This window comes from Electrophorus electricus, chromosome 3 (assembly GCF_013358815.1).
Source record: "Electrophorus electricus isolate fEleEle1 chromosome 3, fEleEle1.pri, whole genome shotgun sequence".
NCBI classification, from domain to species: Eukaryota; Metazoa; Chordata; class Actinopteri; order Gymnotiformes; family Gymnotidae; genus Electrophorus; species Electrophorus electricus.
In genome coordinates, this window is record NC_049537.1 from 12,129,536 (window position 1) to 12,154,815 (window position 25,280).

Sequence of the window (25,280 nt, forward strand, 5' to 3'; positions counted from 1 at the left end):
GGGCAGGTAATCACCTGATTTATTTGGATCATCTGATTCTGTTTTCATTTGTTTTCTTCGGTGAATGATGCTGAAAGCATTTATTTCAAGCATTTGTTCAAGAATGACATGCTGAAGGTTAGATCACATTTTATGAGCCATTCACATAGAAATCCAGATCATTTATGTAAATATTTTCAGTTTGCTCACTTTTCTTCAACACCTATACGTACATAAATGAACCACAAAAACAAGTAAAACACTCATCATAAACAAGACATGCTCAGGTTAACATGTGGTACTTGAATTACAACCTCCAGCTTTGAAGTTCCTATATGTCTCAGAAAAAAACATGTCACACACCTCTCAGTTGTAGTACATGTATGTGCAAAAGTGTGTGTGTGTGAGATCTGAGAGAGATAACATGAGGGTGTTTGAGTGGTAAAGAGAGGCAATGTATGTGTACATGAGAGTAAGAGAGACAAATGATGAGCAAGACTAAACAAATAATAGCACCATATGACCACCAGTAAAGCTACTAGAAGAGGGACATACTGGCTTTGATTGGATGAGTGGTGTTACAGCTTGTGAGAAACTAGTTGAACATATTCACAAGTACCAGCACAAAGTTGTTGTTCATCTTTGATAAGTGAGTACTCGTTTGAACCTTTAATAGGAGTGTGCACACACAGAAACCGCATTCACTGCCACTAGTTAAAGCTCGCCCCCAGCTGAACTAGATTATGGTGACCTCATTCCAGCTCAGGTGCTTGAACTTGCTTACCAACACCACCCCATGCTCAAGGTGGGCTGTCCCCCGACATATCTGTGCTGGTGAAGAAACTGAGGTTTTATCATCCTGTGGAAAAATAATATGTCATATAGAGAGAAGGAAGGCAAGGAGTAGGAAGGCGTTTGCACATACGTTAGCAGGATGGGTGGACTACCCTTCAACGTCTCTCTGTGGAACTGTCAGGCTGTTAATTGATGAGTGGAACACTTCCTCTTCTCCCTTGTGATCTATCCATCCTTCACACAGACACACACACACACACACACACACACACACACACACACACACACACACACACACACACACACACACGATGGGGGAGCATTATTGCGCTATAAGCAACACTTACACTTTATTATGAGATAATTATGGCGCATTAGGACAGTTTGGGGCTTAACTCTTAAACGGCACTTAAGCCCGAGCAGCCGCTTGCCCGTAATGACACGTCATGTTGCTATGCGTTTTTAATTATGACAAGCGTTCTGACGACAGTATGCCACTTCAAATAAACGAGTCCAATTAATTGCAGGCGCTGTCGCTTACACTTCCTTCATTGAGCATTGGTGATTTATTGTCAAATTAGTGCCTGCCAGTCTAGGCAGAGAGCGAGAGAGAGAGAGAGCGATGTGGTAATGACAGCAGTGCTGCAATGCTAACAGTGACAGGGTAACGATGAGGTAAAGAGCAAAGCTGAAGGGAGAGCTACAGCTCCGTGACTCAGAACAGGTGGGAAGGGCCGTGTGTCTCTCTCACACAGGTCTTTCGAGTGAGACAATTTCCACTGTTGGCCTGTCATTAAAGCACAGCTGTGGAACAGCATGCAGTTTATTGCTTCTCTCTCTCTCTCTCTCTCTCCCCCCCCCCCCCCCCACACACAAATTATACTTACATGTACATGTTCGGGTAATCATTTTGTGGTAATGATCAGCCTGTTATTAAACCACCAGATCAGGACCAACACCCCATCCACCCCCTCATTCCAATACTGTCTCAAATCTAGTGTTTTTGTTAAGAACATGGAGAAATCACAGAAACAAAGGCTCTTTAATCAATGAAATTGCTTTTCTTCTTAGAAATAAAAACAGGACTAGTGTAATTACTGCATGTTTAATGGGATTATGTTTTTCATATAAAACTACCTTGTAAAGGCCCATTAAAAAAAAAACACTTTACAGATAAAAAGGCAACTTAGGCAGCATTCTGGAGAATGAAAGAAGATAAATCAAAACATTAGAGGGTAGATTTGATTGGTGGCCTGCTTCATCCCAGAGGCCAACAGGGCAAACACAGCACATACACCAAATGATCTCCTTTCATCATAATTGTACTGTATATAGTTGGACACATATTTGTAGGTTTCCTTCCCCTTAAACCATTTCAGTTAGTAAAAGATGGATTAAACATAGATAACGTGTTATAGTTATCATGTGCAGTTCACAGTAAAATACTTGGCACTACCTGACACACCTCCATATCTATCATTCTATTGTCTCATAGATACTCTGTGATAAATATATACCTCCATCATAAGATTTTGTTTTTATTAGACAAATTACACAGATGTGGCTTTAGTCTTTTTTAAGTAGGAATTCTCTTTTCCATATTTTGACAGCAGCAGTAGTTAGAGTGAAAAAGAATAAAAGATATCCATGACCAGTTTTTGTTCAGCAGTTCAAAATTAAGACATAAGAGGTGAAAAACAATTTGTAAACATTGAAGGCCAGTGTAGTGCAATGAGCCATCTGGATCTTTGTTCTTTTCCTGAATTGTAATTCTCTACAGGTTACATTTTGCCAATGAACAACTTTTGTTTGACCAGTCTGACATTTACTTTCAGATCAATTCAATTCGACATGATTAAGCTTCTAATTCACGATTTTAGAACCAATGTTTTCGGGCTCTTGACACTGCAAAATGCAATCTGGATAACCACACTAAAATGTTTTGGCATCCCAATCCATCCCATTTTACCCATGAGTTTTTCCTCATTTTAACCCCTCCGAATTTGAACCATCAGTAGAGCAGTTTCTACTACACCTGCATGCTAAAGGACTAAAACTTTCAGCGCACTAACAGTCTATTTGCACTGCTGATCTCTAAGACTAAGAGTTGTGCCAAACCCATTTGTTCTTTGATTCAACATCATTCACACTGCAGTGATGAAGGCTGTTATTGTTCCCTCATCATGCCCTCGTGACTGCTGTGAAATATAAATGCTGATATTTCACTCTCTGTATTTACCGACAAAGGGCCTAATGATCAAAGGCTCAGAAATTAAATGAAGAAGAACAAAAAAAAAAATCTGAATACTGATCCTTGCGCCGAAAAAGCCAGTGTGGCTGGCTGATGCATGTGCAGATGCGCCCTGTCCCTAGCACGCTCAGCTGTGCGTGGTTAGTGGTCAGGGAAGCCCGGCATGGGGAAAGGACGAGCAAAAGCCTCCACCCGGAGGCGCAGGTCAGCGAGGCGTGCCACCGTGTCTGGATCCTCCAACAGGAAGCTCTTAAAGTCTGCCAGCTTTTCTGCATGCCGTCATACAGAGGGACAAGAGGTGGACAGGAGAGAAGGAGGATAAAGAGATGTTAAGATACTGTCTACTAGTTAAACTACCCTAGAAGAGAATTTCTTTACATTACATTACAATGAACTAGGCCTTCCCATCCAGACTTAAAATTACATTTCTGGTCTTGGATTTTGTAATCACTGGTGGTTCATTGAAATGGTAGTAATTAATTTAACTGACCGACTTGTCACAATTTTCACCTCATTGGACCAGAGAATCTCCACATCTTTTACATGTCCTTTACATGACATCATATGTCTTTTACTCAACAGCACCTTCCGTCCTGCCACTCTGCCATAAAAACCTGATTTATAGAGTGCCGTAGAGATGGTTGTCTGTTCAATACATTCTCTCATATCTTCACAGCCATCTCTGACCAAGGTCTTTCTTGCCTGGTTGCTCAAGCTAGCCAGATGGCCAAAAGGTTTAAAAGGTTGTGTCAAGTTTCTTCCATTTCAAAACTGTTGAGGCCACTGTGGTACTGGGAACACTCAAAGCCTTAGATATCGTTTTATATTCTTGCCCTGATCTACACTATATTGCCAAAAGTATTCGCTTGTCTGCCTTCGCATGCATATGAACTTGAGTGACATCCCAATCTTAATCCATTGGGTTTAATATGATGTCGGCCCACCCTTTGCAGCTATAACAGCTTCATCTCTTCTGGGAAGGCTTTCCACAAGGTTTAGGAGTGTGTTTATGGGAATTTTTAAGCATTCTTCCAGAACTGATTTGTGAGGTCAGACACTGATGTTGGACGAGAAGGCCTGGCTTGCAGTCTCCCCTCTAATTCATCCCAAAGGTGTTCTATCGGGTTGAGGTCAGGATTCTGTGCAGGCCAGTCAAGTTCTTCCACACCAAACCTGCTCATCCATGTCTTTATAGACCTTGCTTTGTGCACTGGTGCGCATGTTGGAACAAGAAGGGGCCAACCCCAAATTGTTCCCGCAAAGTTGGGAGCATGAAATTGTCCAAAATCTCTTGGTATGCTGAAACATTACTAGTTCCTTTCACTGGAAGTAAGGGGCCGAGCACAACTCCTGAAATACAACCCCACACCATAATCTTCCTCCACCAAACTTTACACTTGGCACAATGCAGTCAGACAAGTACCGTTCTCAAACCCAGACTTGTCTGTCAGATTGCCAGACAGAGAAGCGCGATTCGTCACTCCAACGAACATGTCTCCACTGCTCTTGAGTCCAGTGGCGGCGTGCTTTACACCACTGCATCTGACGCTTTGCATTGTGCTTGGTGATGTAAGGCCTGGATGCAGCTGTTTGGCCATGGAAACCCATTCCATGAAGCTCTCTATGCACTGTTCTTAAGATAATCTGAAGGCCACAGGACGTTTGGAGGTGTGTAGCTTTTGACTCTGCAGAAAGTTGGCGACCCCTGCACACTATGTGCCTCAGCATCCACTGACCCTGCTCTGACAGTTGACTGTGGAATATTTAGTAGCGAGGAAATTTCACGACTGGACTTCTTGCACAGGTGGCAACCCATCAGGGTAACATGCTGGAATTCACTGAGCTCCTGAGAGCAATCCATTCTTTCACAAATGTTTGTAGAAGCAGTCTGCATGCCTAAGTGCTTGGTTTTATATACCTGTGGCCATACAAGTGACTGGAAGACCTGAATTCAATTATTTGGATTGGTGAATGAATACTTTTGGCAATATAGTGTATGTCTTGCCTCAATTGGGTCATGGAGATCCTGACAGTCCATACGGCAATGTCGAGGAAATGACAAATGTTTCTCCTGTTCTCTAGATAGTCAGGACAACAAAATTACTTTCCATGTAGAAATAAAATATTAGCCTAGCACACTGCCTTCGTAGATCAAGCCACAATGCAATAAAAAACCCTTATGCCGTTTACATCTATATTATCTAATTTCTAGTAAAATTTAGACTGAACAGCCAAACAATACTCCTCGACAGCCAACCAGTGATACTGATTCAACATTCAAAGCCAATGGAGGAACACGCTGCACTGAGTGCAAGAGGGGGCCTGTCACCGATCCCGGCCAACAGCCGTTAGAAGGGTCAGTGTGTCCCTAGCCTTAGAGACCCAGATGTGTGCCTTTCTACTCTACGTCCAATTCAAATTGCTAGAGGTAATAATTGCTACACACAAAAGGAGTGATTTCCCACTTATTCCACTGAACTACAAGGCATATATAGTGTTTACCAAAGAGGACTAAAGTTGCAACAATTTCCACAAATGATGGTTGCTCAAGTGCCTTGTCAACTCACTGGTCTTTTTCTTGACATCCAGAGCAATTTTGAAACCTTCATCCAGGAATTCCACGACCTGTTGGAACTCTGCTTCCTTAAAGTGACGAGAGGTCAATGCGGGGGCACCTGCAGCACCACAAGCAACAGCTGAATCACACACCTTAAACCCTGGAGCACTAGGAATGCAGCAAATATAAAGTTGTGTGTGTGTGTGTGTGTGTGTGTGTGTGTGTGTGTGTGTGTGTGTATGAGATACATACCCAACCGGAGGCCTCCAGGTGTGAGTGCACTCTTGTCTCCTGGGCAGGTGTTTTTGTTGGCTGTGATGGAGACCAGCTCCAGAACCCTTTCTGCACGTGCTCCATCCATTCCCTGTGGCCTTAAATCCACGAGCACCAGGTGATTATCTGTCCCACCTAAGGGCGGCGGGGACAGAGAGATAGATAGACACAGAGAGGGAAAATTCAAAAACCACAGTACTCAATCACAATCTTCAATCAAACTTACCCAAGGATCTCTTGAAGCATCTGACATTAATTTACCATCAATCCAAGGAGTCAAGACACAAAAGCATAACTAGCAGTACCTGCAGAGGTTATTCTGAGGAAGGGTAAACGTGCCGTGTGTATATATTTGTGTGCGTGTGTGTAAATGGCTTGAGCTAGTTTGCTTACCTGACACAAGAGTGTATCCTTTCTTTAGCAACGCGTTGGCCATGGCTTTCGCATTCTTTATTACCTGTGCTATGTACTCCTTAAACATTGGGGTGTTGGCCTAAGAAATTAAGGACAGAAAAATACCCATGTAAACACACATGCATCCCTCTGCAAAAGAAAAGTCTGCCTAAAGCTGCTCATTAGGGAGGTATTTTTTAAAAAGCTTCTTTTGACTTTGACTGCTTTGTGCTCTTTTCCCTGTCCAAGTGTTGCCACCCAGCTTCAGTTACACTGGGGCTGGGGCTCTCGAAGGGCTCCATCTGTGGGGCCTAATTGCGTTTTAGTGTGTTTGAAGCTTTAAGATGTTTGCTACAAGTTAAATATAAAGGGGAAGTTTGGAAACCAAACCTATGTTGTTCCAGCCATAGCACAATATTTTCATTAACATTTTGGAAAACACACACACAAAAAAAATCTTGTTAATTTGTATTGCATTAATGTTAATTTTTTTAATCGTTTGTTTGTGTTATTGTATTTTCCATGCAAATAAACATTTACTGCCCAGTATTTTATCATTTCTTTAGTGACCCAAGACTTTTGCACAGTAGTGTAGATGCGTTCAGATTTTGCCGGATTCATACAAAATTAGAGGAATATGCTCAAGCATTATTGCTATACTCTGTGATATTTATATTGATAAGAAGATTATCACCAACATAAGCACCAGCAACTGGGAATAGCTGCAGCGACAGCAATAATTACTGAAGAACCCAGTCATTTCAATCCCATGTGAGTAAAACTAACTTCATAATTAAACTGTGTGTCAGTTATATTGTGTATACAAAGCTTTGTGTGAGAAAGGAAGCAGAAAGTGAAGTAAGAGAGCTTTGGTTGCATTGTAGCATACCTGACGGAGGGCCACAGCGACACCAGCGATGGCATGATTGTGGGGTCCACCCTGCAGTGAAGGGAAGACTGAGAAGTTGACCTTGTCCTCAAGGTCATACAGGACTTCACCACCTTTCTTATCCACAGAGCGCACACCCTTCCGATAAAATATCAGCCCAGCTCTGAAAGGAGAGGAATGAAATGTGGAGTATGAATTGATGAATGCAGAACTACTTTCTTCATGAACTGATCCTCACCCAAATTAAAATCTCACTGTGATCTGAGGTGTTAAAAATATTTTAGTAATTAGTTAATTTAATTAAAAAGAGGGAAAGAAAGCTTAAGAGGTCTCATATCGGAAATCTTAAAGTGCTGATTAAAGTCAATACATAGTAATACACACAAACACCCACAGCCACACAACAAGTACCTGGCTCCTCTGAGGGATTTGTGTGTGGTTGTGGTGACAAGGTCAGCGTGATCAAATGGAGAGGGTATAGCTTTAGCAGCCACAAGGCCACTAATGTGGGCCATATCTGCCAGAAGATACGCATTTAACTCTGTACACAGCTAGAGAGAGAGAGAGAGAGAGAGAGAGAGAGAGAGAGAGAGAGAGAGAGAGAGAGAGAGAGAGAGAGAGAGAGAGAGAGAGAGAGAGAGAGAGAGAGAGAGAGAGAGAGAGAGAGAGAGAGAGAGAGAGCGCATTTTTGAGAGAGAGAGAGAGAGAGATTAACTAAACTTAACCAAATATTTCTTTGTACACAGTACACAGTATCTAAGTAAACAGTTTCCAGGGAAAACTGGATTGGTTGTACAGACAGTGCTGCATTACTGGAAATAACTAACAAACATAGAAGAGGACTTATCCAACTGTTATCAACTGTTAATTTCATGCAAAAGCCTACTTAATATGCATGATCTGTGCATTTGTGTATGAATGTTGCTGATCTGATGTTTATCAAGCAGTAAAATCAGGCTACACCAAGTCCCAGGAACAAACAGGAAACACAATCTGATCCTGCGGGAATAAAGAGGATGAAGAGCTATAAAGGAGATGGAGAGACAGAGAGAAGAGGATGAAAGCAAAGGAGGAAGATGGTATGAGAGAGAAAAAAGAGACAGAGGCATAGCCCCTAGGAAGTCTGGACCTGGTCCCAGTTATTAAAAGCCCACCAAACTCTTTGGAAGAGCAGCAAAGAGAAGGCTTCATGCATGGCAAAGTAAATACTTAAACAGCTCCTAAAACACTTAAGTGCTTTTTTAACAAACTTTATTTCATTTTTTAAAAGCCCTAAAACTTGTATGTAGGCAAAAACTGTGAGCTGAAAAAGGTCAGCGCGTGTCCAGCCAAGTGTGGTCAGAATTTTTTTTTTAATTTGCTGGACTATTTTTAAGGTTAGAATATTTAGCCTGCTGGAGCTGTAACTAGCACCCAACTGATCCAAATGTTAGGCAGAGGAGAGGAGATGGTATGCCAGTCGCCTGCAGGGATGCTAATCACATGCAAGGCCTTTATCATATGACACATGGTGCTTTTGAGAAAGAAAATAGCAGGTAGCCACAACACGCACATACACATGTACCCTCGCACACATACATACACAAAACATACTTACCCATAAATATACAGGTATTCATGAATCAGAAAGTATTTAACATTTTCTTTTGTGTTTGTATTTTTCAAGGTTTTCTTTTGTGTTTAGCTACAGATGTGGCTACCTTTAAACTGGTTAAAGTGAACACCCTTACCCCACCACAAGTGAGGTGGTTAAATTTATAAAAGGTAATTACTGATTCACAGTCACACGGAACTGGACATGGAGGAGCTGAATGATGAGAAGGTGGGTAATTATGTGGCCACCTCACTTTGTCCACAAGGGACAATAACCTAAAAGATCTAATTGCTCTCAATACTCACGTGAGACAGTGAAATACACCAATGCCGGCCAAATTATTTTAATGATCTTAGACTACAAGACTGGAAATCTTTTGAAAAAGACAAAAAAAAAAGACAAAAAAAAAAAAGAAAATCAGAAAAAAAAGGAAAATGATACCAAATGTTCCTTTTAAAATGTCATTTAGAATGTTATTTTACAACACAACCACCTCAAAGTAAAGGATAACCTAACTGTGTAGCCAGGAAGGTTAAGGTTGCCTCATTAACCAAAAACAAATTCCATTTTCTTGTGAATAACATTAGCATCACCTTTATTTTTTTTTGGGGGGGGGGACCAAAAAAATCCAAAGAGTGTGTGTGTGTGTGTGTGTGTGTGTGCGCGCGCACGCGCGTGTGTGCATGTATGAGAGACAGATGAGAGAAGCACATCTCTCACACACCTCTTCAGATGTGGAAACGCACCACATGCCACAACGCTAAAAACATCCTAGTGATGTAGACCAAATGGGACCAGCAGAGTGTGTATGAAACAAAATAAGAAAGAACTGTGTGTGTGTGTGTGTGTGTGTGTGTGTGTGTGTGTGTGTGTGTGTGTGTGTGTGTGTGTGTGTGTGTGTGTGTATATATAACAAAAGTGCGATAGTGTTGGAGAGAAAGTGACAGAGAGCATCTGTGTGACAAACAAAGTGAGAGGAAGGGGGGGGGGGGGGGGAAGTGAAAAAATCCAGTAGTGCCAAGAATTAACAATTTAAAAATGTCTGTGGTGTGGAAGACAGAGATACAGTGTGAGAGAGTTAAGGGGGAAGAGGAGGGAGGAAACTGAGAAACACGACAGCACGTTAGAGAGAACATACAGCAACCAGAACGTGTGCGAGCAAGGAAGAAGGGAAGAAAGAGAAAGAAATAGAGAACAAAGAAAGGAAGACAGACAGAAGGGGCGGGGGAGACTAGGAGAGGTACATGAGACGGGGTGTGAGACAGAGAGGGACCGAGCGAGACAAAGCAAGGGAGGGGGAAAAAAAAAAAAAGGTGCGTAGGACCTTCTTCACGCGGGCATAGTCGATGAGGCGGGCGTAGGCGCTGGTGCCAGCTATGATCAGCCTGGGCCGAAACAGCTTCGCAGTCATCTCCATCTGGTCATAGTCTATTAGACCTGTTTTAGGCTGGAGGATCGGCAGAGAGGAAGAGGAACGAACGCAAGTAAGATCTCCGTGAACATTGCGTATAGAATATTACAGTCCATTGTTAGGAAGATTTCTTCTCCTTTCTGTACTACTGGTGGCAAATAAATACATTTTTCCTCTTGTGGCTTCTTTAAGATAATAACACATCCATTTGAGGACTTGATGAATAATCTTCCAACATCACCGAGCTGTCTGTGTGGTGGAAGTCTAGCCTCCTCCGAGATCCTGTTTCTCTGTTAATGTTTGGAGTTTGGATGTGGGGAGCGACACACACTAGCATGGGCCACTGCTATCTGACATACATCTGTCAAAGGCTTTCCCTATAGTAGAGGACTACTACCACTACAACACCAAGCTTAACGTTCCGTTTAGAACTCGTCTCTGCTCCTCCCTCCCACTGCACAGGTGGCAATCTCCCTTCTTCAGACTACACCTCTCTGAGTCCAGGCCCATCTACTCACTCCATCACTGGCAGGGCCTCTGAGCAGGGGTGTGCGTGCGTGCGTGCGTGTGTGCGAGCACGCGCAAGTGTGTGCACGAGTGTGAAGAAGAGAGCGAGGCCATGGCCCGCCTGTCGATTTCCTATTATCTCTCCCGTAGAGAGGGGACTGCCCTCTCATCCATCAGGAGGAAGAGCATGGAGACAGCACACACCCCAACACATTGATCACCCCAAAACTCTGGTGCATTGACGAGCTGCACATACACACACGCGGACGCAGGCCCTGATCGATGAACCACACGAGAGCCTCAGCAGGGCTGGAGAACGGCCAGCAGACGTTAGCAAGTTTTTCCGTACGCATACGCAAATGAGACCCATCTACGCAATAAAGATTAAATGCATGAATAAAAAACACAGCTAGCAGAAATCGCAAAAGTCTGACATGAAATAAAATCAATCAATCCATCCTGCCATGTGATGGATTTCTCAAAACACCAGACTTCCATCAGGCCTACTGTTCCCACTCGGACACAGACTGATTAGTTTAATGCAGTCTTCAAGTGAGAGGTCAAGTATTGACAAAGCGATAAGCGTGGACTAATAAAGTGACTGAATTGAAGTAAGCCCGGACTTACGTCGAGTTTGTAAGGCATGGACTCAAAGTAGATAGATGTGGCAGAGACCCGCTTCACATCAGACATGTAACCATGGGTGAGGCTAGAAAGAGTGAGAGAGCGAGAGAAAAAAAGAGACCGTGAGAGAAAGAATGAAAGTGAGAGAGAACATATAAGCATCAGAATAAAATGATGCTGAGGCCTTCACACACACATAACACATTACCTCATTAGCTCCTGTAATACATCTACTGTCTCCTGAACTAGAGCACTAGAGCACACAAATGCGCTGGCCTCAGTCAGACAGGAGAGCAATCCAGACACACACTCTTCTCCATTAGGCAGGAGGGTGGAGGGGTGAGTGTGAGTGTTAGGGAGGCACTGTGTGAGTGAGAGCACTGCCTCGTTTGAACCCACAGGCTGACGGGACAAGGGGCGGAGGTGGCGAGTGCTCGTCTCACCAAAACCGTGAGTAAGGAACTAAAGTGCGTGGGATATGACTCTGACTATCCGAGATAGATGAACAAATGCAGGAGACCAGGGCAGAAAGAGTGGGTCGAGAAAAGCTCAGAAGGGCAGATGAATGCAGGCAATTCCCCTACCACATAAAGCAGTGGGCGGGGCATTCTCGATCGCCTGCCCGCTAATCCCACCAACAAATCTTATACTTTTTCCTCAGAAAACCAAAATACTGTTCTAGACACTGCAACATGGCGTCTGAGTGTTTCTTCTGCAATGGTCCCATTCTTCTACCCATTCAGCATTCTTTACACCGATTGGCTGCCAAAATTCAGTAAAGGTAACAACCCCAAAACTGAGCAGTGGAGAAATTTCAGAAACTATTTTGAGCTATTTTGTAATAATTATTTTGTCAGAAATCTGCCTTTGTTGATTTCCTTCAATTTATTTAGTGATAATGCACTTAAACTTTATTCAAATATAAAAAATTCAAACAACTCTTTCAACAAACAGTGCCACCCGCTAATAAAAGTTTTCAAGGAGAAATGTAAAAATTGAAAGTGTTACACACACGTGCACAAACACATGTGCAATGTGTATATGCGTGCATGCGTGCGTGCGTGCGTGCTCGTGCATGTGTGTGCTTGCGTGGTCACTCACTGTCCTCCATCGGGCAGGTCCAGGCCCATGAGACGGTCGTGTGGCTTCAGCACGGCTGTGTAGGCAGCGAGGTTGGCTGGAGAGCCGGAGTAGGGCTGCACGTTGACGCCCCAGTGCTCCGGATCAAGATCAAATGCCTCCAGGGCCCGCTTCTGGCACAGAAGCTCGATCTGGTCCACTACCTCTGCACCGCCATAATACCTACACAGACACACACACACACACACACACACCTCTCTAAGTTAGAGTGGACCGATTTATAAGGTGTTCTAAAAATACTATGATAATAATACTTACATAACAGAAGTACAATAACCAGTTTTATAGAATGTTGCATTTCATAATTCTATTCTACTTAAAGAAACCATAAACATTGAAAAATGTAACTGATGTTGCAGATGTGCCAACACGTTGTTGACAAATATGTACCTCTTTCCTGGGTAGCCTTCTGAGTACTTGTTATTGAGACAGGAGCCCTGAGCCTCAAGAGCTGCTCTGCTGCAGAAATTCTGTGGCACACACACACACACACACACACACACACACACACACACACACACACACACACACACACACAGACAGACAGAGACAGAGAGACAGACAGACGACAGTAAATATTTGTTTGTGGTGTTTATTCTAAACCTTGGGCTATCACCCCTGAGGAGTGAAAAAGAAACTAGTTTGTGCAGGGTGACAGGCTGACAAACCTCTACTCATAATATCCCAGCATGCCCCCGCCCCCACTAGTCCTGTTTCTCTTACTGTCCTCCACAAGCACAGACGCGCAATGCTAATGTTTGGCCTCAGATCATCACACACCACAGTGCAGGCAACAGCTCTCGACGGCACGCCACCATCATGCCGCGAAAGCAAACACACAAATTGGAAACGCAACTGAGGACTTCTGCACTCGTGCTTCACAAACACGCTGCCACTGCAGGTAAGCGAGATAGAGAGAGAGAGAGAGGGAGGAATGGCAGGAGGGAGAAAGGGAGAGAATTGGAGAAAGCGGGAAGGAGAGAGGCAGAGAGAGGGAAGGAGAGGTGTTCAAGCGAAAGAAGAAAGAGTGCATGAGGTTCCTCTTGTACTACATCGCGCTTCCTGTGCAAGCTGCCTTACATACTTCCGACAAAGAGGAGTGAGAAACTCTGAGAAATAGTTAGGAAGGTGAACAGCGCAGCTGGAGAGATTCACAGCATGGCAGAGGAACAGCCGCTGTCCCTGTTAAGTTCACAACAGATAGCAAACACAGGAGCAGAGCACCAAGCAGTCTAGTGCTGCTTCTGCTCTGGGTCAGTAATGCAGTAGGACTCAGCACGACATGGTGTGGAATCTTCTGGAGACGTCACTTCTTGTACTGCCACATGCATTCATGTTCCTCTCCGTTCTCCAAGTCAGTGCTTATTATGGAGTACTCAGTGTGATCACTGAGATGAGAAAATAACTGTGAAGACTACAGCGTTACCACATTGTTGGGGAACTTCAATGCAGATCTCTGTGAAGCAGCTCACCAAGACTGAATAAACCTCCATCATGTAGTATCATCCAGAAATGTCTTAAACCAACAATGGCAACGAAGACACCGACAGTGATTTCTAAAGTTGTTTTTATTTACGCCTAGTTCTTAACCTGCGAGCAACACCACGTTTGATCACTAGTGCGACATTTTACTGGCCGTTTTCAGCACTGATTCTGGCCGGCTAAGGAGCCTGCGTCATTAAACACTTCCCACGTTTCAGTCACCTGCTGACAGAGCACCATGAAAGTGTTTTTATCTTGTTCTTTTACAAATAAATAGTCTGTGTTGCTGCTGCACCAAGAATTCCATTTTTGCAGTGACCTTATCTAAGGGAGACACTGGCAAACTGACACTTATTTCAAGATGAACTATCAAAACGTTCTCCATTTAGATAAGGTCCAGTTTTGTGGATCTCCAGCAGCCTTGCACTTAATGACCATGCGCTTCTTGTTAGACTGGCAAACATGTTTTGCAGGATTCAGGCATTTCTTTGAGTCCTCCCATTTTTGAGCTTCCATAAGGAACGTGATGTAAACTTTGTTACTAAAAGCCAATTTGTAGTGCCCAGATCAAACCTGATTGCCTGTTAAAGTTTTCCAATAGCTGGCCTTCATTAACTAGGTTGCAATCAACAGATGGGCAATTACTTTTTCACCCCTGAATGCTCCACTGTTAGTTCTTTACATAATGCAAAGGAACAAAACCTCTAGTTGTTATCTCTGTCAGGCTTCCCCGACACAGCTGAAATCACCCATATTACATTAACACCTAAAGGAGCCCATCTGACCTTCAAGGAACATTATGCATTTACAGTGACAGCCTGCATTCCCTGCAGATGCTGTTTTAACACCATGTCTTACTTTTGAAAACTCACAAAAGAACAAATACACTAAATAGTAACAACAAAAATTATAGATGGTACAATACTGAAATCTTTAGTACCAGCTGACACACATTCCTTGCACTATTCTACAGCAAGACATACATAGCCAATACGACACAGAAAACCATACCTTTTTTAATAATTATGCAATCCTATGACATTTCAGGACAAATCTGTTAGAGAATATGACTGTTCTTTTTCCCCCCTTCCAGATCTGATCCCACATTTTTCTGCTGGTATGTGCCTGATACTGACACTATCAGATCAGTGTCATCTCTAGTAAAAATGTTCCAAAACCCAGAAGTTTTTCTCCTGATAAAGTACATTATAGCTTCACCCTTACAGAGGGTTATCAAACCACAGGACCATGTGCTGCAGACTCATAAAAGTAATTCTGTTTCAGAATGAAACGGCATGTTGGGTTCTTTGGGGCTTTACTGTGTCTTGTTCGTTCGCTCTTCCATGGTACTTGGTAGTAACAATATAAGGATACCCATCAGGACATGTCTCAGTTAGTAAACAAACACACATTTAAGTCTACGAGTGCAGAACTGGGAGCACAAACGTGCCGAACAGCGCAAGTGAAGTGGAACTCTTGCAGCAGTACGAGTCAGGAGACACAGGGGCAGCTGCAGAACCTCCCAGATGTGTGATGGGAGACCTTATGCGCCGTCGCATTAACGCCCTCGATGGAGACGTGGAGAGTCGAGGGGCATGGTGATGTCAGCACTCCAGCATTTTGGCCACATCATAACAATGGCACTGCTTAGCCGGAGGAACTGGATGCCAACTTAATACCCTCGACTATGCAGTAAAAGTGAAGGCATCAACCATTAACCGAAGTACAATGGCATCAGCCGTTAATCAAGTTACAAGTTATACAAGTTGAAAACGGAAACCTTTTTAATTCCCAAGGCAGCTCAAATTAGCAGCATGGTAGAACAAAACACAAATGCAACAAAACCATCAGATCAAATAAGTCAATACTGCCTGTTACACACCATAACCACTACAGCTCCGAATATTTATGGCTAATAATGACTGAATGTACCAGTTGTTTTTAATTTTTGGTACATTGCTAAACTAGACTATTAAAGCATGTTGGGGTCTGAAATCTAGCCACCTGAAGATGCAACATTTTCCTATAGAGAGTAATAAATAGGTTTTTTCCATGTCTGAGCCTGCCACAAGCAGATGTGTCAAAATCACAACATCAGCTTTACTGTAGGTTAGGTATTCAGCATGAGCCTGACTGGGATCTCCATGCATGGACCATGCTTCACATGCAGGATCTGTGCATGGCCTGCATTTGCATACTGGAACATGACAGGCTTTGCAGTGTGGGCTAATCTGTGGAGACCTGGACACCATTGGCTTCACCCATGCTTTAAAATGCACCCTTTCAGATCAACAAAATGATAACTTCTGCAATGGGAGGAAGTGGCAGGCGACGCATTTCCTTCTCAACATTCTGACCCAACACGTAATAAAGAACTAGAGGTAAACGCTGCAAATCATTTTTCTGCACTGTGTGGATACAATAGGAGGAATTTCCAATCAGTCTGGTTCATAAAGTGAATGGAAGCATAATGTCCCAACTCTAGATGCAAGAATAGGGAGTCAGTGACAAAGAAACAGTACAATTTTGACCATGTACAGTTTATAAACACTGCACTCCAAATCTCTACATTTTTATTTCTCAGTAAATTGATGAATGGTTGCATGCGAGATGTGCAGGACAGAAAATGCATAATCTCTAACAGTAAATGCACCCATACATTTAAGGTAATGTAACGTAACAATTACAAACTACTTAAAATACAAACGAGTGATTACTTCGGCCTCGTAGTTTCAGGAGTCCAATTAGTTAATCATGTGCCTAAGAGCTCACTGTTTTCCAATGAGCTGTGTCACAGCAATATACTTCATTAGTCAAATTACCAACACAGGGAGAGCCTGGCAACACCCACCATCCAAGATCGTTCCCTTGTACTTTTCAACGATTCCGATTACCTCTGAGGCAATGAGCTCCAGGCCACGACACTGTCTGTCCTTCTCCTTCTGCAGCAGCTCCCAGATCTCGGGGTCGTCCTGCGCCAGGCTGTCCTGCCCTCTCCAGGGCTCATGCTGGGTGTTGCAGGCTGCAGCAGAGTGCTGTCCCTTGGGACCCGCACTCACGCCAAGTGGGCCACGCTGGCACAGGGGCTGGGGATGCGCAAGGAGGCAGAGCGTGAGAGAGACACAGAGACAGGCATCCGATTTCAAAATAAAGTCGACGCAAGTTATATTTTCATGTGCATCCCAATAAAAGATTCAGAAGCCTCCAAGCACCATAACTGTTCCACCTCTTTCCAACAGTGTTCCATTAGGGGGCATTTTAGATCAATCTTTTTGTATGGGATGTAACACCTTGCTTTAATATATATTTATGTATTGCTTTAGCACCATGCCCTGACTACATCCATTCAAATCTTCATTTATGCAGAGAAGCCCAACTCAGATAAAGGTTTAATATAAACTAAATTAATAATACACTAAATAAAAAATGTGTAGTAATTAAAATGCCAGAGACATACAATATAGTCTGATGAAACGGTAACAACTTTCAGTTAGCTGAGTGCTTCGAAAAATCTGAACTAACTGTAGGGTCTTGTAAACGAATATTAAGCAGCCACTTTCATCTCACAGCCAGGGTGGGCCAGCCCATTTTTCAAGTAGAGCTCACAGTGGAATCATCTGCATTGTGGCCTAGAGCTCGATGGTAAACAGAACACAAGAGGCTTGAAGGTAGAGGCAGAATAATGCAAATTAAGATTTCACGCTTCAGCTGTATTGACAAGGCCTTCTCAGTGGAAACAGTCCACATCACTGCTATGGCAGACTGGGCCCTATAGCGCTGTGACCAGACCTGCCAAGATAATGCATGTGATGCCACTGTTCCATGTTAAATGCTTTTTATGCGTAACAGTTTAGAGTTTTCTTTGTAGTAGTCTTTGTAATGATATGAAGGCTCCCACTGGCTGCTAAGGTGATCCTTTATACAGAATCACATTAAATACTGTGTGGCAGTACACTTAGAGGAGTTAAGCACAGGAGCATATGGCCCAAGAAGCCCACATAAGGTAGTGCTCACAGGGAAGGGTTTTTAACATACTATGAAGAGGCTACATTAATTACAAGAAGAATGTCTTTGAAGGAACTTTGTGGGACTGGACACTGGCAGCACCGTGCACCGGGGGGGGAGAAAGAGTCCTGTCTCTGCACTAATGAACAGACATAGCCATCAAAAACATTTCAAAAACATTTGTTGACTTTGTGAGAAACAAAAGTCTGACCTAGAAATAAGATCAGGCAGACGCAAGACTGCTAGCGATTAGTCTTGGCTCCTCCAGGTTTAGAACGAACACTAGGAGTGTTGAGGCTGGTGGTAGAGCCCTGATTCATTCGCACATGTGAGAGAGGAGGGCCTGCACCAATCAGTGAGGAGGCTCAATTACGCTGCGGTCAGCATTTCTGATGACACTTGATCGTAGCACTGCGCCGAGATGGGGCGCACCATCCCGCGCAGCTCTTATCTAACCGCGCACACTGCTTGCTTCGTACGAGCCCTTTATCACTTGCTCCACTTCCTCCTCCTTCCAAAAGCTCGGTTTCCTCCGCGCCATAAGGTTATTTTCATTCGTTTGTCATTTTAGCCCTCATCTTGTCAGCCTCTGCCCTTTTCTCTTCCTTTTCTCCTATATTGGAGTACAACATCAGCCAATTACTGTGGCACCCCTCAGCCATTTCCTCTTTGCTCCTCTGGCTTTCAAAAGCCAAGCCAAGAAAGCGTTGACCAGTGACTACCACATTCACCCTTTTATGGGAAGCTTGGGTTCCACAAGCAAAATTGCCACTGCAATGTTTGTAGTTAATAAATGCACCGAGGCAAGCACTTCATAATCTACAGTAATAAAGGTAATGGACCCCCTACCAGATCCCTTGTCCAATCCACCAATGCTCCCTGCTCCACAGGAGGCCAATGGTGTGATGAACTACTTCATTTAAAAAACAATATTAAAAAACAATTAACTCAGTGATGTGGGAGAATTTGGAGACGATGTATGATAGACCGGCTTAGCCTAGCATGAGAGCACCAACGGCTGGAATGGTTTTGGTCACTTCATCAGAAGCCATAACACTGCACGGCTAAGGTGCGAACGTAGGGTGCTTCACTGATGTAATGGGTAATACCCACAAACCTTATGAGTAAATAAATAACACTAATGAGTGTTGTAATAGTCTTTAGGGGGTAATATAAAATGAATAAGGCATTCATTACTTTAGTGCACACAAACAGGGCAAATGTGCCATAGGTTATTGCCTGTTTTGCCTGTGAGATGACAACTATAAACTGAATAGCAAATAGTTCATTATCAATAGGCTTAATCATGCTATATTATCAATATGAATATAACTAATGACAAAATACATTATATAACTCACTTGTTGATGAAAGGAAATAGTACAGTTCAACAGTTGAATTAAATTTTAAGTTGAACTCTGACTCCCTCCCCTGTGAGCAATGCTAACACACACGCACACATGCACACACACACAGGCTGCTTGCCTTCCTGCTTTTGTGGCAGAGGCTGGGGTCAGGTCTGGAGATACACGTGAGAGCACTAACGGCACAGTAATGGGCAGCAGAGTGGCATGGCTTGACTGACCTTCTGTCACACTAGTGCCCTGTGCACCCGTTGTGGGACAGCACGTGCTCTGAACGCACCCGCCTGTCTCTCAGGAGCCACCTCGCACCCGGACGCAGCACGCACACACACAGACACACACACACACACAAATATATCACATGGGTCATTACTCTCTGACGGGACTCGTCCTTTGCTGTCTGCTCTTCCAGCGGGGACACAGGGACCAGAGCAATACAGAAGGAAGCAGATTGATGTGGAAGGATTTGTGTGAGTATATGCGTGTGTGAATTTATATATAAAATAACAACCCTGGAGTTTTGATGGGCTGTGAACACAAGCTAAGCTGTCCCACAGAGGCTTTTAGAAATGTCTGTCTCTGTCAGCTGAAGTCACTAGTATACTGATAGCTGCATGTAATGAGGCTCTGTAGTGCGAACACAGACACACATACAGACACACACAAAATTACTTTGGAGCACTATCAACACTTGCAGCTGATAATTATTAAAATATTCTGAAGATGGAAAAAGATGAAAATTAGAGCTGATAAGACACAAGGACCAGATCTGTCATGGAACTATTTTTAGAATGAGAGAGAGAGAGAGAGAGAGAGAGAGAGAGACATTACAAGCTCTGAAGGTGAACTTTGAAGCGGGAACTTTGTTGCATGGAGATCAAGATAATCTGGAATATGCATGGCGACACACAGACACAGACACACAGTCTCACACACACACACACACACACACACACACACACACACACACACACACACACACACACACACACACACACACACACACACACACACACACACACACACACACACACACACACACACACACACACACACACACACACACACACACACACACACACACCTACCTACCTACCTACCTACCTACCTACCTACCTACCTACCTACCTACCTACCTACCTACCTACCTACCTACCTACCTACCTACCTACCTACCTACCTACCTACCTACCTACCTACCTACCTACCTACCTACCTACCTCTCAGCTGGCATGACTGTCACAATGTTTGTCATTTTTTTTGTGCGTATATTTTCACATTTAACCTTCCTGACTCACAGAAGAAAGTGGAAACACAGAAGTCGTCATTTTGTTTTACTTATGATTTTTTTTTGGTTGTTATTTTCTTGTTTTCAAGGGAAGGAGTCAATTTTACAGATGACTGCTGTCCAACAAGGTCTCGCTGGATGACAATCAGCCTTGTAACACGGGTGACGGAGGGTGAGCATGGAACGAGAGATGGGGTAAGCAGAGGAGTGTCAACAGGCTGGGAGTATCAGTCAGAGTGACAGGTGCTCTTTTCTCTCGTTGTCACTGACTAATAGGGAAGCGGCCGTTACAAATTACCCACCGATTTGGCAGAGGAAGCCGGTGAGGGCGAGGGGAGAGGGAGATGGCCAGAGCTCATGCTCCCTAACGTCCGGCTCCTCGCAGCCTGAAGGGGGGGGGGGGGGGTGACACGGAACAATCAGGAGCGTGGAAAGCCAATTTCCTACAGAGACTGGGAACATTATGGCCGTAATCCTGGAGATGGAGTCGGCTGCAACGAGCGATCCTGGAACGCGTCCGTAGCCGTCAGCCCGTGTTTACTGGGGCATGATGGGACACAGCTGGGCTTGCTGAGGTGAAAGAGGAACGCGGGCAGAGAAAACCTCACGCATGTCTCCTCAGCCATTTCGGAGGACAGGAATGTGAAGGGTGCTGGAGAAATCTTATTTAATATGCATCTAGACTAACTGTGCATTTCTGAGTGGCTGCTCAATCAGTTCGCTTGGCTGGTGGATGTGACAGGAGAGTCTTGCCAATGCCATCATAGGCAGCGGTACCCAGCCCCGCAACCCCTTCATCCCTACCAGCTTTTGCAAAACTGGGACTGCAGCAGAGCAGGGTTAAAAATAGAGATGAGATCATTTAAATATATGATTCTAATCAATTTTTAAGTAGCTTTCAATCTGGAATGGACAATCCAAAATTTACAGTACACATACACACACACACACACACACACACACACACACACACACACACACACACACACACACACACACACACACACACACACACACACACACACACACACACACACACACACACATACATACATACATACATACATACATACATACATACATACATACATACACACACACACACACACACACTAAAGAAGCCCTGCAGGAGACAAACCTCAACTATTCCACAGCTGGATATGTACACATATTACCACTATCTGCAATTATGAATGTTTGCAGGTACCGTAGCCAGGTTAAGTGTGACTGCTCTTTGGAACATTCAGATCTGTCTCTTCCAAAACCACATGGGCTTATGGGATTGGAAGGCTATGCATTCAAAGTAAACATTTCATTGGGTGAGGAATAAGGCTGAGTTTAGTCTCTCCTGAAAATCATATTATGCAAACATAACAAGAAGTTAATTATTGAGTCATCTGGTTACAGAGCAGCTTATGAAAGGCAAGAGATAAGACAGTGTGGGCTGATGAGTGGAGAGGCCAGCGACAGCAGCAGAGACAACAATGGTCTGCTGCACATGCTGAAAGAACCTGTTTCACCGTTACACAGTCAGGCTAGCGGGACCTGAATGAAAGCAGTTTAGAGGAGTTCTCAGCCGTTCGACTGGAGTTGATTTGGCACTAGATCTGTTGAGCCTGGCTGAGGAGCACAGCTTTAACTTGGGTAAAATGATTCTGTGCCTTGCACAGTAATGGTCACCCTAAATTTGGTCAGGCACACGGGCCTCTTTTTCAGGTCTTTCAGGTCACTAAATGGGGAAGATCTGAGCATTCTATTCTTCAACCCTCATAACTAAATGGAAATGTCCTCAGAAAGAGTGCAAGAGCTGGCCAGGAAATGCACCACCAATGTCTGTGTTTTCACATTACATTAGGGGCACAAGGAACGTATTTATGCCTGCACAATTGAAAAAGCATCCAGGTACTGGACTTTAGTAGAAAGCCTTAATAAGCGACCTAAAAGGACAGGTGGGCAATGAGAAAATATGCTACCATTATTATTATAAAAAGCTGAATAGCCCATTATGCCATTATCCTATATTTTCCCCTCAGTTGCTTAATTTTTCTCGTTCCTTGACAAGACTAGCTCATTTTTGGCAATGTTGAATTTAGAGTTAAATGCATTTGCAGTGAGAATGAAGACATCCTCCAGAAAAGTATGGAAATGTGTGAATAGCTTCGAAACTATGGGTTTTACCTGTTCAGAGAGTAGCTACAGTAGCGGGCAGTGGTAGCTCAGTAGTTAAGGTACTCAACTAGTAACCAAAAGGTTCATGGTTCAACCCGCTGCTGCCAAGTTTCCACTGTTGGGCCCCTGAGCAAGGCCCTTAACCCTTGATTGCTCAAAATTATACTCAGTCACTTTGGATAAAATGCCATAAATGCCTTATTAATCTGCTGTTAAAGACTACAAGAAATCCCTTGATGCTGACTCATCATCCTACAAATAAAAGAGTAGCTGATGCACTTAAACACTGCAGGAGTTGTCTACTGTGTTAATTGCAAGAGAATTAAGTAATCAATTTTATATTGGTGAAACCAAGAGAAGGCTTGCTGATCAGATTTTTTTTGTTTCCAGTGGCAAGGCATTTTATTACTAATGGACTCTGCATTAATAACATATCTTTGCATTGCAAGTTGTTGATTTGGCAGCAATGAAATTAGGAAAGCCAAAGAAAAAGAACTTGTCTACACTCCTGGAACTTTAAATCATAACATTCAGTCCATGGGGTTCTAAACATCTATCTACATAAACTGGCTCCTACTACTACTAATTCACAATGCTTGCACAGCTGATGAAGGACCTCTGTCCAAAACATCCTATTTTTCTGGAAGCCCTATGTATAATTTTGAATATATATATGCATGTGCAACTTTTTTTTTTTTTTTTTTATATATATAGTTTCCAGTACTCCATTGTACATTTTCCAGTTCTGTCTTAGTTAATGAATTGTGCCTAAAGTAAAGGGATGTGAAAATTGAACCAGACTAATCAGCTTGTGTCCTTAGCACGTCTGTCAAAAAAGTTATCCAGATTCGGGGAGGTATGTTTTTGAACTGTCCACTACTGTATGCATCACATGTTTACTCTCAAACCATTTCACTGCGAGTTATACTGTGTATGACTCTGTACGTGACAAATAAACCAAACTTGAAACTTGAAACTCTTTAACCAAAAGATTTCATTAACTGAATTTAAAAGGTGCTTGCTGATACAGTATTTCTGCACTTTGATCTGCTGACACATTTTTAAGTATCTGAATGCCTAGTTCCTTTTGCAATTTTCTACACAAACCTAACAGCCTAGTATACAGGGCAACTAGCTGGCTAGCTACCTGTCTATCAGGACATCGAACGCTCTAAACAAACACCTCGTAGGATCCAAATGAAATATTTTTCAGTTCCTTAATCGCGTTCAAATTGCTTGTAAAATAGCCATTTTTCCAAGCCAAGGAAACATTTAAGATAACGTAAATCTGAAGCCGCTTAAAAAAGCAAACTATACAGGGATACCTAGGTACCTCGGTTAGCTAACCAGCCAAGTTATGATGAAAGGGGGCCTAGACAGTTGCATCATTGGTTCACTAGCTAAGCTAACTATAAGCTGCGTGTTACCAAATCAGTAACTTTTATTTTATTAAATGATCATGTACGCCATTATTCTGCTTTTTTTTTACATGGCTAGGTTTAGCCATCATGGAGCTGAACTGACGTTATTCACCATTTATTTAATTACAAGCTAGGGTTATATATCCAACATCTCTAAAACTAGATTCTAACTAAAGTCTTTCAGATAAGACTTCAGCTTCTAAATAACTAACCTAGTAATTTAACTACTTATCTGGGTTAACTAGCGGGCTAATTAACGCAGGACATGCATAACTACAACTTTGCTTAGTTTATATAATCCCCGGCAAACTATGTTTAATATTGTTAACCCCAGCTAGCTAGGTTAGCCAGCTACTGATATAGAGAACTACATGTGACAGTTATCATGGCAACGGTGCCTATTAACAAACCATTCCAGAAAACAGCTAACGCTAGCTACCTACCTAACTAGATCGGCAGTCAACAGCTCAGTAGCTCATTTTATTTTAACGTATAATTTACGTTTTGAACATTTGAACCACATGCGTCATGTTAAGAATGATTTTTTTTGTCATATAAACCTATCAATATTCAGATAGCTAGCTAGCCAGCAACAGCAATTTACAGTCAAGCTTGCTTGTTCCAAACTATAATCAAACTAGCGATCTAACTTAATAATTCTTCAGCAGTTTCACTTCATAACTATGGTGAGAAATGCGTGTATGTCTGTTTGATAGCATGTGTAAAAAGTATTTTATACTCACCCTGAAAATATGCCTTAATCTTAGTGTCAACATAATGATAACGTGGCGTGAAAGCGCGAAGCACTGCGCCTCTACAAGTCTCGAAAGCCAGCAGTAGTCGACAACGACCTACGCATTCATGGGAATTGTAGTTTCTTTTATCTTATGCCCTTCAATGAACCGGATCACCTGGAACTTGATAGTGATTGCATAACAAATGGACTATATAAGCATATGACATATAATGGGAAGGACACTGTTTTTACTATCACTGATCAAGAGTGTAAGAAATTAAACTTGGAAACAACCAGAAAACTCCTCTAAGGGAGGTGTAAAAAAGAGGTGATACTCTTTTTGATGAAGATATTGATGATGATGATGATGATGATGATGATTATCTCATTGTTGCTATTGAT

The 25,280-nt window shown here is 43.0% G+C and overlaps 1 protein-coding gene across 2 annotated transcripts; it reads right to left on the bottom strand.

Moving 5' to 3' along the window:
• Positions 1 to 1,863: 1,863 nt before the first annotated feature.
• shmt2 (serine hydroxymethyltransferase 2 (mitochondrial)) lies at positions 1,864 to 24,991 on the bottom strand. Of its 2 annotated transcripts, XM_027010946.2 has the most exons (12): positions 24,886 to 24,991; positions 16,790 to 16,981; positions 12,804 to 12,883; positions 12,375 to 12,575; positions 11,277 to 11,358; positions 10,056 to 10,178; positions 7,549 to 7,688; positions 7,138 to 7,300; positions 6,249 to 6,348; positions 5,835 to 5,990; positions 5,593 to 5,700; positions 1,864 to 3,294 (listed from the first exon to the last, which is right to left on the bottom strand). In XM_027010946.2, exons 1-12 carry the CDS (start codon positions 24,916 to 24,918, stop codon positions 3,167 to 3,169), a joined length of 1,506 nt encoding a protein of 501 aa, XP_026866747.2. In that variant the 5' UTR covers positions 24,919 to 24,991; the 3' UTR covers positions 1,864 to 3,166. The 2 variants fall into 2 exon arrangements, with proteins under 2 accessions (XP_026866747.2, XP_026866748.2); XM_027010947.2 differs by lacking the exon at positions 10,056 to 10,178.
• Between the last annotated feature and the right edge of the window lie 289 nt (positions 24,992 to 25,280).